The 13310-nt window shown below is 40.0% G+C and overlaps 1 protein-coding gene across 2 annotated transcripts; it reads left to right on the top strand.

Moving 5' to 3' along the window:
• Window positions 1–2109: 2109 nt before the first annotated feature.
• LOC141752893 (uncharacterized) lies at window positions 2110–13265 on the top strand. 2 transcript variants are annotated; one of them, XM_074611137.1, is made up of 9 exons: window positions 2110–2548; window positions 2794–2856; window positions 3811–3894; window positions 4094–4156; window positions 5379–5462; window positions 10142–10204; window positions 12390–12473; window positions 12629–12757; window positions 12852–13265. In XM_074611137.1, exons 1-9 carry the CDS (start codon window positions 2209–2211, stop codon window positions 13127–13129), a joined length of 1188 nt encoding a protein of 395 aa, XP_074467238.1. In that variant the 5' UTR covers window positions 2110–2208; the 3' UTR covers window positions 13130–13265. The 2 variants fall into 2 exon arrangements, with proteins under 2 accessions (XP_074467238.1, XP_074467239.1); XM_074611138.1 differs by lacking the exons at window positions 10142–10204; window positions 12390–12473; window positions 12629–12757; window positions 12852–13265 and adding exons at window positions 5626–5754; window positions 5849–6262 and having other exon boundaries at window positions 2120–2548.
• The last annotated feature ends 45 nt before the right edge of the window (window positions 13266–13310 follow it).

Raw genomic sequence — 13310 nt, 5'->3', positions numbered from 1 at the left:
CCAGAATGGACAAACCAAACTCTGGCTCTAGAGAGAGCCTTTCACGTTTTTACGTTACCTGAACGCTTACACACTTGTGAAACTGAAACTATAACGTGAGCAGCAGAGTGCAAAACCGTGGTACCGCCGGCCGCCTTCTGTTGCTCCTAAAGTAGTGTTACTATGGTAAGTATAGCCTCTGAGCGAGGCGATGTGGCGTTAGCACAGTTTTACTCTCGGTGGCTCACAATACAGCATTCATGGAAAGGAAGGAGTGAGCGGAGGTTGATTGCAATCTACAATCTCACCACTAGATGCTGCCAAATCTTACTCACTGTACCTTTATTTTGTCAGTAAAATGCAGTCTCATTAACTACGGAGCGAACACCCCCATCAAGGCCGCACATTCCTCTAAATATTTTAATAAAGGAGCATTCTTAGAGATTCGTAATCTGCATTTGAATGTGCAACAAGATAAATATATTTACAGACAATCTGATGTCCGATTGGCTGATGTTGCCCATGATTTTTGCAGTATTTGTACAAAATGTCATGTGAGTCAGAGTCTTTACCACTGAGGTTCCGCCATATACAATGATCATGTCGCTGTAGTGCAGTCTAGAGGTGAATTGCCACTAAATATTTCAGGACAACTCGGATGTTTTGAAAAGACTTGCTCTCATTTAGGACTGAACGCTTACACTTAGTGGAAAGCACGACTGTCTTTCAGAGTTTAACAGGTCTTTGCAAATCAAGCAAATTCATCATTCAACTTAACAATAAAAAAACACTGCTCAGCTTACTTTGAATGGAAGTCCATGATGTAGGTTGGCAGCCTGAAAAGCATCTGAGGCACTCTGTAAGTAAAACAAATCCTTCATTAATGCATGGATAACCAATGTGTTTGCCTCAAACAGTCTTCATCAGGGTATAAAGTGTAATGAGGACAGGTGTTTAAGTCAATCATCATCAAAAGGTCATGTGACATGTCACATGGCATGTTAACACTGCCCACTTAGAGAGACCACTTACAAGACATGACAGTGGAAATGAGTGCAAACGTACTGTAACAAACTGACACATATACTGCAAAGAAATCAATTGTAACTTGAATGACATGACGTCGCTAGTTTGACACTCAGCGCAAGGAGATAAAATAAAAACAGATGGAAGTCCGCTCTTTGAAGGAATCTCACCAGACTGAGTTAAAGTATTTTGGTTCCACCAGAAGGCTCAGGAGAACAATTATTAAAGAATAACTTTGGTGTTTTTCAACCCTATTTTCCCATGTTTTTGTTTCTAAGTGACTAATGGGGACAAAATCGCTGCAGCCGCCAAACAAGCCGCAATGTAATCATTCTAGGCACTCTCACTCACGTTTCCACCGTTGTCTTCCGGCAAAAAGTCAAATGACAAACAGGAAGCAAAAGGAAAGAAAAAGTGGCATTTCTCTGTAGGATCCTTTCCATAATGTTGTCAGACACTTATAATAACAATCTGAGCCTGTCAGTGGCAAAAACAAGCACTTTTAGTGGACGTAAACTGACAGTGCCAAGTTGCCCCAAATTGTTCCATTGCAGCCCGTTTAGCCGCTGGAAGCTATAGCTTTCTCCCTCAGTACTGGACCAGTTTCAAAAATTGTTGTCACCATTAGATGCTTAGACACAAAAACATGGGAAAAAAGGGTACAGTTAACCTTTAACTTTCTGTGTGCTTCAATGATTTAACAAATAATGTATAGTATAAACAATCATAAGATGTAACAGACTATCATAATGTTCTAACAGAGGACAGTTTTTATATTAATTTATAATATATCAGAGAGAATGAGATAAGTAGTGAGACAGAGAGAAGAAAAAAGTTTTACTCCCTTCTCTGAATGTAATCAGATAACCCTCAGTCACACTAAAAGGCCTCAGCATTAGGATGAGTGTGTTTCTCTGAGTGTTTGTCTAAGTGTGTATTAATAAACTCGGTGTATGCACAGTTGTGACTGCATGCGAGGGTATCATGATAAAAGTGTTCCACCAGCCAGTAGCAGCTTGTATTTTCTCACTTGCACAGAGATCATAGTGAATCATCTGAGGCCTTGAATCAAACTATCAAACAAAAACACCTGTTGTTTTTCCCATTCGTTCAGCCGGCTGGAGTTTGGAGACTATATAAGACGGGCCAACTCTACCACTGTTTACCACTCATTCACTGTTTGTGAAGACGTGTAACTGGACAATGAGGGTTGTTGTTGTTTCGCTGCTGTTGCTGCTCGGTCTGTGTAGGTCAGGGGCTCAGGGGGATGGTGGAGGCCTCGGCGAGGTGGGTGAGATCAGAGAGTTTCAGGAGACGGCTCCAAGAGATGCAGTTGAGGAATCGACCGAGCAGACCACAAAGCAAACCACCTCTGACATCTGGGCCGAGGTGAGGGCGCTGAGAGACATGGTGGTGGAGCTCAAGGTGGAGCTGAGGAACATGGAGGCCATAGTGAAGGATAGCGAGAGCCTGGTGAATGAACTGAAAACTGAGCTGATCGTCACCAAGGTGTACGTGGAGATGCTGCAGAGAGAGAATTCAGGTACTGACTGGTTACTTTTCCTGTTGAGTGTTGATAATGTTGTCCTTTAACAGTCTGAAGTGTATCAGTGCACTGATGCACTAAATGTGAGCTCCAGAATGAATGTTTAAAAACCTATGTGCTATGGATAAGATTATCTACCTATATTTAATGAAAAATACAAGACTTAATTGTGTTATTTTAAACAGTTTTAAAAATGAATTTAACCATTCACAAACAAAAATCTAACTTCTTCTGTTTTTCAGTCCAAGAAACTAGACTGACGGCCATCGAGAGCAAAACAAGTGACCTAGAAAAAGAGAATGCAGGTATTTCACTGACAAAACCTGATGGTTTAATAAGTATCATGTTTGTTTATTTTAATTATATTATTTTAATGTGTTAAAGAGGACCTATTATGCTTTTGTGCTTTTTCCCTTTCCTTTAGTGTGTTATAGTTTTCTTATGCGTGTAAAAGGTCTGCAAAGTTACAAAGCCCAAAGTCCACACCAAAGGGAGCTACTCTCCCCCACAGAAACACTGCTCCTGAACTGCCTGAAATGCCTTGATTGAAGTCCCGCCTTTTCTACCGTAACGTGGTGATGTCATCAAGTAACACATTTTGCATAGCGGCTAATTTTGCCCCCCCCTCAAACAAAGCTAGTTAAAGCGGAGCTGGAGCAGAGTCCGAAGAGTCTGGTTCGGTTGACGGATCACAACAGTGGGCCAGCTGACCTGCTGCATCGTTATGTAGTAATTTCGGCATCATTTTGATCTGTTTATTTTGAGTCTATACCGCTGTAGCGGTGTGTGGCTTGCTAGATACAGAAAATACAGCTTGGTGAAATTCACCGAGCACCACCGGATGATTTTAGGAAACCAGACACGACGGCGTTCGGTGTTCCGACGTATCTGGGACTTCCACAACATATACAAAGCAGCAATAGTGGTTATTTCAGCCATGGTTGATGAAACATTGTTGTTATCTACATGGAGGTAAACCCTCTCCGATGTGTCCAGCGCAAATGATGTGAATGAACACAAATGATCCCGGCGGTCAAACTCACGCGAGTAAAGTGAGGCAAAAATTCACTTTGCGTTTAGTGTGAACACAGCTTATGGTATGAGGAATCGTTGGGCAGTGAGAGTTAATTATGGTTTAATCTCGTCATGGACATTTAGTTTCTAGTACATGAGTATTGGGTCAACAGATTAGATGAGGGTCAAGATTGTGCCTGTTAACAGTTCTGCTCTGTAATTCACTGTCACTGTATTAACTCCAGACCTGCAGACCAGACTGAGCAGCAGTGAGAGTGAACTTCTCCTTAGCAAGTCCAGGATTGACCAGCTGGAGAGAGAAAATGCAGGTGATGATGTGTGTCAGTGCACTGATGCACTTATTGTGAGCTCCTGAAAAAAATCTTTTTAAAAAATCTATATGTTGTGGATAAAATAATTAATCTATATTTAATTAAAAACACAACAGTGCTGATTGTGTTATTTAAGCAGTTTTATAAATTCCTTTAACGATTCACAAACAAAAATCAAACTTCTTCTGTTTTTCAGTCCAAGAAACTAGACTGACGGCCACCGAGAGCAAAACAAGTGACCTAGAAAAAGAGAATACAGGTATTTCACTGACAAACATGAAGGTTTAATAAGTTTTATGGTTTGTTATTTTCTATTGCTATTATTTTCTATAACATATAAATGCTATTATTTGAACCTATGTTAAAGTTTTCATATATCACATCGTAGAATCAAATTTTAGTTTCTGCTTTTCTAAAAAGGAAAAAGAGCCTAAAAAAGTGTTTAAAATATTTCCGTATTTGGTCATAAACCAAGGTGTTGGACACAATTTTGACCTGATGATGGTGCTAGATGAAAAGTTAAGTGATAAAAATTCATCCTGAGGGGGACATGAATGTGTATACTAAATTTCAGGGCAATCCATCCAATAGTTGTTGTGAATTTTGCACAAAACCACAAATGTCAACCTCATGGTCAGTAAGGATTCATCCTCTGGAGACCATGAATGTCTTTACATAATTTTATATTAATCCATCAGATAGTTGTTGAGAGCAGTCAGATTGAGAATCACATTATTTGATGCAGTAAATCGCAGTGTAAACGATAAAACGACATCCTTACAGTGGGAAGAGAAGGGAGCCACTGAAGGTGTTGTGGTTATCTGCATTATCATAGACAGGTTTGCCTGATGGGAGATCCAGGTGAATCTCATCTCCTGCTAACAGCTCCAAGACAACAGAGTTAGTGAAATACTCATGAGTCCCCTTATTCCACTCCACATTATACATGATCCTCTGGTTGTTCTTGTACACTAATACACCCATATGACCTGTGAGGTTACCAAACAGAGTGAACTGGAGATAGTAGACGCCTTTGACTGGTGCTGTGAAGAAACCTACAGAGTAAGAGGAGAAAATGAAAAACAGTAACAACTGATTTATGTAGATTTACATGACCACATGTGTTCATGTGACCTGCAGTATATTTACCTGTAGCTGGATTATAAGCATTGCCAATGTTGGTGAAGACCTTGCTGTATTTCAGTGTGATGTCTGTGTTGTGTGGTCCAACTTGTCCTGCACCAAAGTGGTGGACCCACTGGGATGGGAAAAGACTCATTTGTAACAGTAATATTGGTGGTTTTGAACAACACTGACATTGACTATTTTGTCATTTAGGCATGAGGACTCGTTGGACAGTGAGAGATAAATATGGTTTAGTCTCTAGTACATGAGTATTGGGTCAACAGATTAGATGAGGGTCAAGATTGTGCCTGTTAACAGTTCTGCTCTGTAATTCACTGTCACTGTATTAACTCCAGACCTGCAGACCAGACTGAGCAGCAGTGAGAGTGAACTTCTCCTTATCAAGTCCAGGATTTACCAGCTGGAGAGAGAAAATGCAGGTGATGATTATATCTTCATATTCACAACGCATGCAGGCACGCAGGCACGCAGACACGCAGACACGCAGGCACGCAGGCACGCAGGCACGCAGGCACGCAGGCATGCAGACACGCAGGCACCAGGTAAAGTTTAATGATACATTGATTTTTTTTGTGTTAACAGAGAAACCAAAGGTGGCCTTTTATACAGCTCTGACTAATGCAGGACTTGTTGGACCATACAACACAGACATCACACTGAAATACAGCAAGGTCTTCACCAACATTGGCAATGCTTATAATCCAGCTACAGGTAAATATACTGCAGGTCACATGAACACATGTGGTCATGTAAATCTACATAAATCAGTTGTTACTGTTTTTCATTTTCTCCTCTTACTCTGTAGGTTTCTTCACAGCACCAGTCAAAGGCGTCTACTATCTCCAGTTCACTCTGTTGAGTAACCTCACAGGTCATATGGGTGTATTAGTGTACAAGAACAACCAGAGGATCATGTATAATGTGGAGTCGAATAAGGGGACTCATGAGTATTTCACTAACTCTGTTGTCTTGGAGCTGTTAGCAGGAGATGAGATTCACCTGGATCTCCCATTAGGCCATTCTGTCTATGATAATTCAGATAACCACAACACCTTCAGTGGCTCCCTTCTCTTCCCACTGTAAGGATGTCGTTTTATCGTTTACACTGCGATTTACTGCATCAAATAATGTGACTCTGAATCTGACTGCCCTCTTGTGTCATCACGTGAAAACAACATTCAAATAAATCAAAGACTCATTGGAGTTCTGTTTGTTATCATTGAGTGTAGGTCTTCATTTAGAAACTTTACATGAACTGCACTGATGTTCACCTACTGTAACTGTTTAGATTAAAATCTGGATCAAACTGTGCTGTAAAGCCTGAGTGAGGTTTTATTGATACACTACATGAGCCACATTAACCCACGCTGGGATGTTGGCTGGTAAATGAAAGACAAAATGTTGGTAACTTAACTTAGTTGACCTAAATGATCTATATGTGTCCTTTTGAGTCCTCTGAAAGAAGAGAAAAGAGAGAAGAGACAGTAATGATAAGTAAATAATAGCAGGGCTGTCAAAGTTAACGACATAATAATGCAGGCTCAGTTTTGATGCTTAAGTGAAGATAATGGCATTATATTAAACTAGAAAACCTAAGGAATGCATTGGTACCAACCATGTCATACTAGCTTGTCGTGAAGGAGGTTAAATAACGCTCTAAACTTACACTAAATTTTGGCGAGGAAAAGCTGGCATTGCCATTTTCAAAGGGGTCCCTTGACCTCTGACCTCAAGATATGTGTAGCACTGCAGGTATTTACAGATAGCTAGGACCAGATCTAGGTTCTGAGGAGCAGTTTATAACTAGCACTCAAGAATAATAGACCACAGACCAAGAAGTAACTTTGAACTGCCGGCTTATTTATATAGAAAAGTTAGTAGTACACTTACACATTAATTGGTACCAAAATTACACATTTCACACACCACACAGGAATTGTGCATTTAAATCCCTGGATACCATTGAAAATAAAACCCCAAATCTCAGAAAACATGTATTTCTCCCTATTCTATTTCACTCTGGTTTGATTTAAACCTATTTAAGTTCAGGAGATTTTTTCAACTTAGGCGCCTTAAAGTTGTAATTTAGTTTCTTGTGTTTCTTTAAGTTGACTCAGTACTAAGTTCTCTTTTTTATCTCAGTTAGCCCTTTTCATGAGCTTAGTTCTATTTCTCTTTACTTAACTATTAAGTGAATAAATTACTGTAACACAACCTCTTTGTATCACAAATTCGGCACACAATAAATGAAATTAAAAAAAACAGTTCAACACAGAATCAAGACATGAAACCAAAATATTCCACTGATCAATTTGTATGATCAATAAACCAAATCTTCACAACTTCTTGTGTAATCAGTCCTTTTGTTAAGTCCTTTATAAGTCCAAATGAACTCCACTGAAGGTTTAGTCCTACCACGATCCAGGAGTATGAATCAGTGTCCTTATCTCTGAAGTGGAGGTTGACCTTGCAGAAGCAGACGCACATCCAACTCCATTTCTCCTTCAGGTGGCTCTTCATCTTAATTCTCCAGCTTCGGGTGTGTAAACACCAAACGATCCTCTCAACTAAAATACCTGGCCAAATCCTCGTTCAACTCTCAAACAAAAGAAACAGAGTCCAGCAACGTGGACAGAAGGTGAACACAAAATCCTCCAAAAATGGAAAGAAAACTCATAAAACTTGCTTCTCTACTCTTATTTCTCTTCTCTTTTTCATTCATTCATGACTCCTCTCTCACCAGCAAGTGACGCTACAGTTGCACTGATTCGCTGTTTCAGGTGTTTAAAGGAACAGTACACAAAGTAAAATAGAAAAATCAACCATGTAAACTACAATTATGACTGTAAATGTTAATGAACTTAATAACAAATGTCATTTAATTTGCTTACATTGTATTTATTTGTTTAACCTTTTTTTTGCTTAAGGTTATATTAACCTAGGTTACATTTGTGCTTGACTATATTAAATATATTTGCTGGTAAAAGTATGGTGTCTTGTGATGATCTCAAGGTTAACCACAAGGTGACAGTGTTTGTGTTCTTGTGAATCATTTTTACAGACAATCACTGAGCAAAACACAGAACATCTGTCTTATCTAAAAAGCTGTACATGTGATGTCTGCTTCCCAAGTACTAAAAACACTGTTCAATGCTCTGTTTACATTTTCTATTCTATTCATGCTATAAGACCATGTCAATAAGAACATATACAGTATTCTGGGTGTAGGGCTGTCAAAATGAAATTGACTTAATATCAATAATATTTGCTTACAGACTTGCAAGAAAAATGTACACGTGAACTCTGAGTCCTTTCAAGTTTAAAAGCAAAATGTGCTCGTGTGATAATACATGCAAATAACAGAAAATGCTGTAGCTATTTGAATATATAAATTTGGCAAACTAAAATGCCTTTGATGTTAAACATAATCAGATTTTTTTCCCATTGGGTCATAAAAACATCTGCTGGTATAATGGGGATAGATGGATAGATGGATGGTTATTTTGATCTGACGGGGTCTGATGTGTCTGTGTGCACCGCTGACCACCAGATAGCAGTGTTTCACAATACTAGGAGACAAGTATGAATATCATCTGGGTCAGTCATGCTTTCTACATTGTTCAGATCCATTGTGGCACTCTCACTCACTCTCACTCACTTCCGGCAAAAAGTCAAATGACAAACAGGGAAAAAAAGGAAAGAAAACATTGCATTTCTCTGTAGGATCCTTTCCATAATGTTGTCAGACACTTATAATAACAATATGAGCCTGTCAGTGGCAAAAACAAGCACTTTTAGTTGACGTAAACTGACGGTGCCAGGGTGCCCCAAATGATTACATTGCAGCTCGTTTAGCCGCTGGAAGCTACAGCGTTCTCCCTCATTACTGGACCAGTTTCAAAAATTGTGGTCACCATTAGTTGCTTGGACACAAAAACATGGGAAAATAGGGTCCAGGTTGAAAAATATCAAAGTTAACCTTTAACTTTCTGTGGGCTTCAATGATTTAACAAATAATGTATAGTATAAACAATCATAAGATGTAACAGACTATCATAATGTTCTAACAGAGGACAGTTTGTATATTAATTTATAATATATCAGAGAGAATGAGATAAGTAGTGAGACAGAGAGAAGAAAAAAGTTTTACTCCCTTCTCTGAATTTAATCAGATAACCCTCAGTCACACTAAAAGGCTTCAGCATTAGGATGAGTGTGTTTCTCTGAGCGTTTGTCTGAGTGTGTATTAATAAACTCGGTGTATGCACAGCTGTGACTGCATGCAAAGGGTATCATGATAAAAGTGTTCCACCAGCCAGTAGCAGCTTGTATTTTCTCACTTGCACAGAGATCATAGTGAATCATCTGAGGCCTTGAATCAAACTATCAAACAAAAACACCTGTTGTTTTTCCCATTCGTTCAGCCGGCTGGAGTTTGGAGACTATATAAGACGGGCCAACTCTACCACTGTTTACCACTCATTCACTGTTTGTGAAGACGTGTAACTGGACAATGAGGGTTGTTGTTGTTTCGCTGCTGTTGCTGCTCGGTCTGTGTAGGTCAGGGGCTCAGGGGGATGGTGGAGGCCTCGGCGAGGTGGGTGAGATCAGAGAGTTTCAGGAGACGGCTCCAAGAGATGCAGTTGAGGAATCGACCGAGCAGACCACAAAGCAAACCACCTCTGACATCTGGGCCGAGGTGAGGGCGCTGAGAGACATGGTGGTGGAGCTCAAGGTGGAGCTGAGGAACATGGAGGCCATAGTGAAGGATAGCGAGAGCCTGGTGAATGAACTGAAAACTGAGCTGATCGTCACCAAGGTGTACGTGGAGATGCTGCAGAGAGAGAATTCAGGTACTGACTGGTTACTTTTCCTGTTGAGTGTTGATAATGTTGTCCTTTAACAGTCTGAAGTGTATCAGTGCACTGATGCACTAAATGTGAGCTCCAGAATGAATGTTTAAAAACCTATGTGCTATGGATAAGATTATCTACCTATATTTAATGAAAAATACAAGACTTAATTGTGTTATTTTAAACAGTTTTAAAAATGAATTTAACCATTCACAAACAAAAATCTAACTTCTTCTGTTTTTCAGTCCAAGAAACTAGACTGACGGCCATCGAGAGCAAAACAAGTGACCTAGAAAAAGAGAATGCAGGTATTTCACTGACAAAACCTGATGGTTTAATAAGTATCATGTTTGTTTATTTTAATTATATTATTTTAATGTGTTAAAGAGGACCTATTATGCTTTTGTGCTTTTTCCCTTTCCTTTAGTGTGTTATATAGTTTTCTTATGCGTGTAAAAGGTCTGCAAAGTTACAAAGCCCAAAGTCCACACCAAAGGGAGCTACTCTCCCCCACAGAAACACTGCTCCTGAACTGCCTGAAATGCCTTGATTGAAGTCCCGCCTTTTCTACCGTAACGTGGTGATGTCATCAAGTAACACATTTTGCATAGCGGCTAATTTTGCCCCCCCCTCAAACAAAGCTAGTTAAAGCGGAGCTGGAGCAGAGTCCGAAGAGTCTGGTTCGGTTGACGGATCACAACAGTGGGCCAGCTGACCTGCTGCATCGTTATGTAGTAATTTCGGCATCATTTTGATCTGTTTATTTTGAGTCTATACCGCTGTAGCGGTGTGTGGCTTGCTAGATACAGAAAATACAGCTTGGTGAAATTCACCGAGCACCACCGGATGATTTTAGGAAACCAGACACGACGGCGTTCGGTGTTCCGACGTATCTGGGACTTCCACAACATATACAAAGCAGCAATAGTGGTTATTTCAGCCATGGTTGATGAAACATTGTTGTTATCTACATGGAGGTAAACCCTCTCCGATGTGTCCAGCGCAAATGATGTGAATGAACACAAATGATCCCGGCGGTCAAACTCACGCGAGTAAAGTGAGGCAAAAATTCACTTTGCGTTTAGTGTGAACACAGCTTATGGTATGAGGAATCGTTGGGCAGTGAGAGTTAATTATGGTTTAATCTCGTCATGGACATTTAGTTTCTAGTACATGAGTATTGGGTCAACAGATTAGATGAGGGTCAAGATTGTGCCTGTTAACAGTTCTGCTCTGTAATTCACTGTCACTGTATTAACTCCAGACCTGCAGACCAGACTGAGCAGCAGTGAGAGTGAACTTCTCCTTAGCAAGTCCAGGATTGACCAGCTGGAGAGAATGAATACAAATAAATGCTATTATTTGAACCTATGTTAAAGTTTTCATATATCACATCGTAGAATCAAATTTTAGTTTCTGCTTTTCTAAAAAGGAAAAAGAGCCTAAAAAAGTGTTTAAAATATTTCCGTATTTGGTCATAAACCAAGGTGTTGGACACAATTTTGACCTGATGATGGTGCTAGATGAAAAGTTAAGTGATAAAAATTCATCCTGAGGGGGACATGAATGTGTGTACTAAATTTCAGGTTAATCCATCCAATAGTTGTTGTGAATTTTGCACAAAACCACAAATGTCAACCTCATGGTCAGTAAGGATTCATCCTCTGGAGACCATGAATGTCTTTACATAATTTTATATTAATCCATCAGATAGTTGTTGAGAGCAGTCAGATTGAGAATCACATTATTTGATGCAGTAAATCGCAGTGTAAACGATAAAACGACATCCTTACAGTGGGAAGAGAAGGGAGCCACTGAAGGTGTTGTGGTTATCTGCATTATCATAGACAGATTTGCCTGATGGGAGAACCAGGTGAATCTCATCTCCTGCTAACAGCTCCAAGACAACAGAGTTAGTGAAATACTCATGAGTCCCCTTATTCCACTCCACATTATACATGATCCTCTGGTTGTTCTTGTACACTAATACACCCATATGACCTGTGAGGTTACCAAACAGAGTGAACTGGAGATAGTAGACGCCTTTGACTGGTGCTGTGAAGAAACCTACAGAGTAAGAGGAGAAAATGAAAAACAGTAACAACTGATTTATGTAGATTTACATGACCACATGTGTTCATGTGACCTGCAGTATATTTACCTGTAGCTGGATTATAAGCATTGCCAATGTTGGTGAAGACCTTGCTGTATTTCAGTGTGATGTCTGTGTTGTGTGGTCCAACTTGTCCTGCACCAAAGTGGTGGACCCACTCGAATGGGAAAAGACTCATTTGTAACAGTAATATTGGTTGTTTTGAACAACACTGACATTGACTATTTTGTCATTTAGGCATGAGGACTCGTTGGACAGTGAGAGATAAATATGGTTTAGTCTCTAGTACATGAGTATTGGGTCAACAGATTAGATGAGGGTCAAGATTGTGCCTGTTAACAGTTCTGCTCTGTAATTCACTGTCACTGTATTAACTCCAGACCTGCAGACCAGACTGAGCAGCAGTGAGAGTGAACTTCTCCTTATCAAGTCCAGGATTGACCAGCTGGAGAGAGAAAATGCAGGTGATGATTATATCTTCATATTCACAACGCATGCAGGTACGCAGACACGCAGACACGCAGGCACGCAGGCACGCAGGCACGCAGGCACGCAGGCATGCAGACACGCAGGCACCAGGTAAAGTTTAATGATACATTGATTTTTTTTGTGTTAACAGAGAAACCAAAGGTGGCCTTTTATACAGCTCTGACTAATGCAGGACTTGTTGGACCATACAACACAGACATCACACTGAAATACAGCAAGGTCTTCACCAACATTGGCAATGCTTATAATCCAGCTACAGGTAAATATACTGCAGGTCACATGAACACATGTGGTCATGTAAATCTACATAAATCAGTTGTTACTGTTTTTCATTTTCTCCTCTTACTCTGTAGGTTTCTTCACAGCACCAGTCAAAGGCGTCTACTATCTCCAGTTCACTCTGTTGAGTAACCTCACAGGTCATATGGGTGTATTAGTGTACAAGAACAACCAGAGGATCATGTATAATGTGGACTCGAATAAGGGGACTCATGAGTATTTCACTAACTCTGTTGTCTTGGAGCTGTTAGCAGGAGATGAGATTCACCTGGTTCTCCCATTAGGCCATTCTGTCTATGATAATTCAGATAACCACAACACCTTCAGTGGCTCCCTTCTCTTCCCACTGTAAGAATGTCGTTTTATCGTTTACACTGCGATTTACTGCATCAAATAATGTGACTCTGAATCTGACTGCCCTCTTGTATCATCACGTGAAAACAACATTCAAATAAATCAAAGACTCATTGGAGTTCTGTTTGTTATCATTGAGTGTAGGTCTTCATTTAGAAACTTTACATGAACTGCACTGA

Source organism: Sebastes fasciatus, chromosome 16 (genome assembly GCF_043250625.1).
Source record: "Sebastes fasciatus isolate fSebFas1 chromosome 16, fSebFas1.pri, whole genome shotgun sequence".
NCBI lineage: Eukaryota > Metazoa > Chordata > Actinopteri > Perciformes > Sebastidae > Sebastes > Sebastes fasciatus.
Note: the sequence above shows the minus strand (reverse complement) of the source record. Positions and strands in the feature narration are given on the sequence as shown.

Bases quoted from the DNA above. Each gene is read 5' to 3' on its own strand.
- LOC141752893 (XM_074611137.1), top strand. From the start codon at position 2,209: ATGAGGGTTGTTGTTGTTTCGCTGCTGTTGCTGCTCGGTCTGTGTAGG. The intron at 3,895-4,093 runs GTGATGATGTGT...TCTGTTTTTCAG, and splicing joins GCTGGAGAGAGAAAATGCAG to TCCAAGAAACTAGACTGACG. The intron at 5,463-10,141 runs GTGATGATTATA...TCTGTTTTTCAG, and splicing joins GCTGGAGAGAGAAAATGCAG to TCCAAGAAACTAGACTGACG.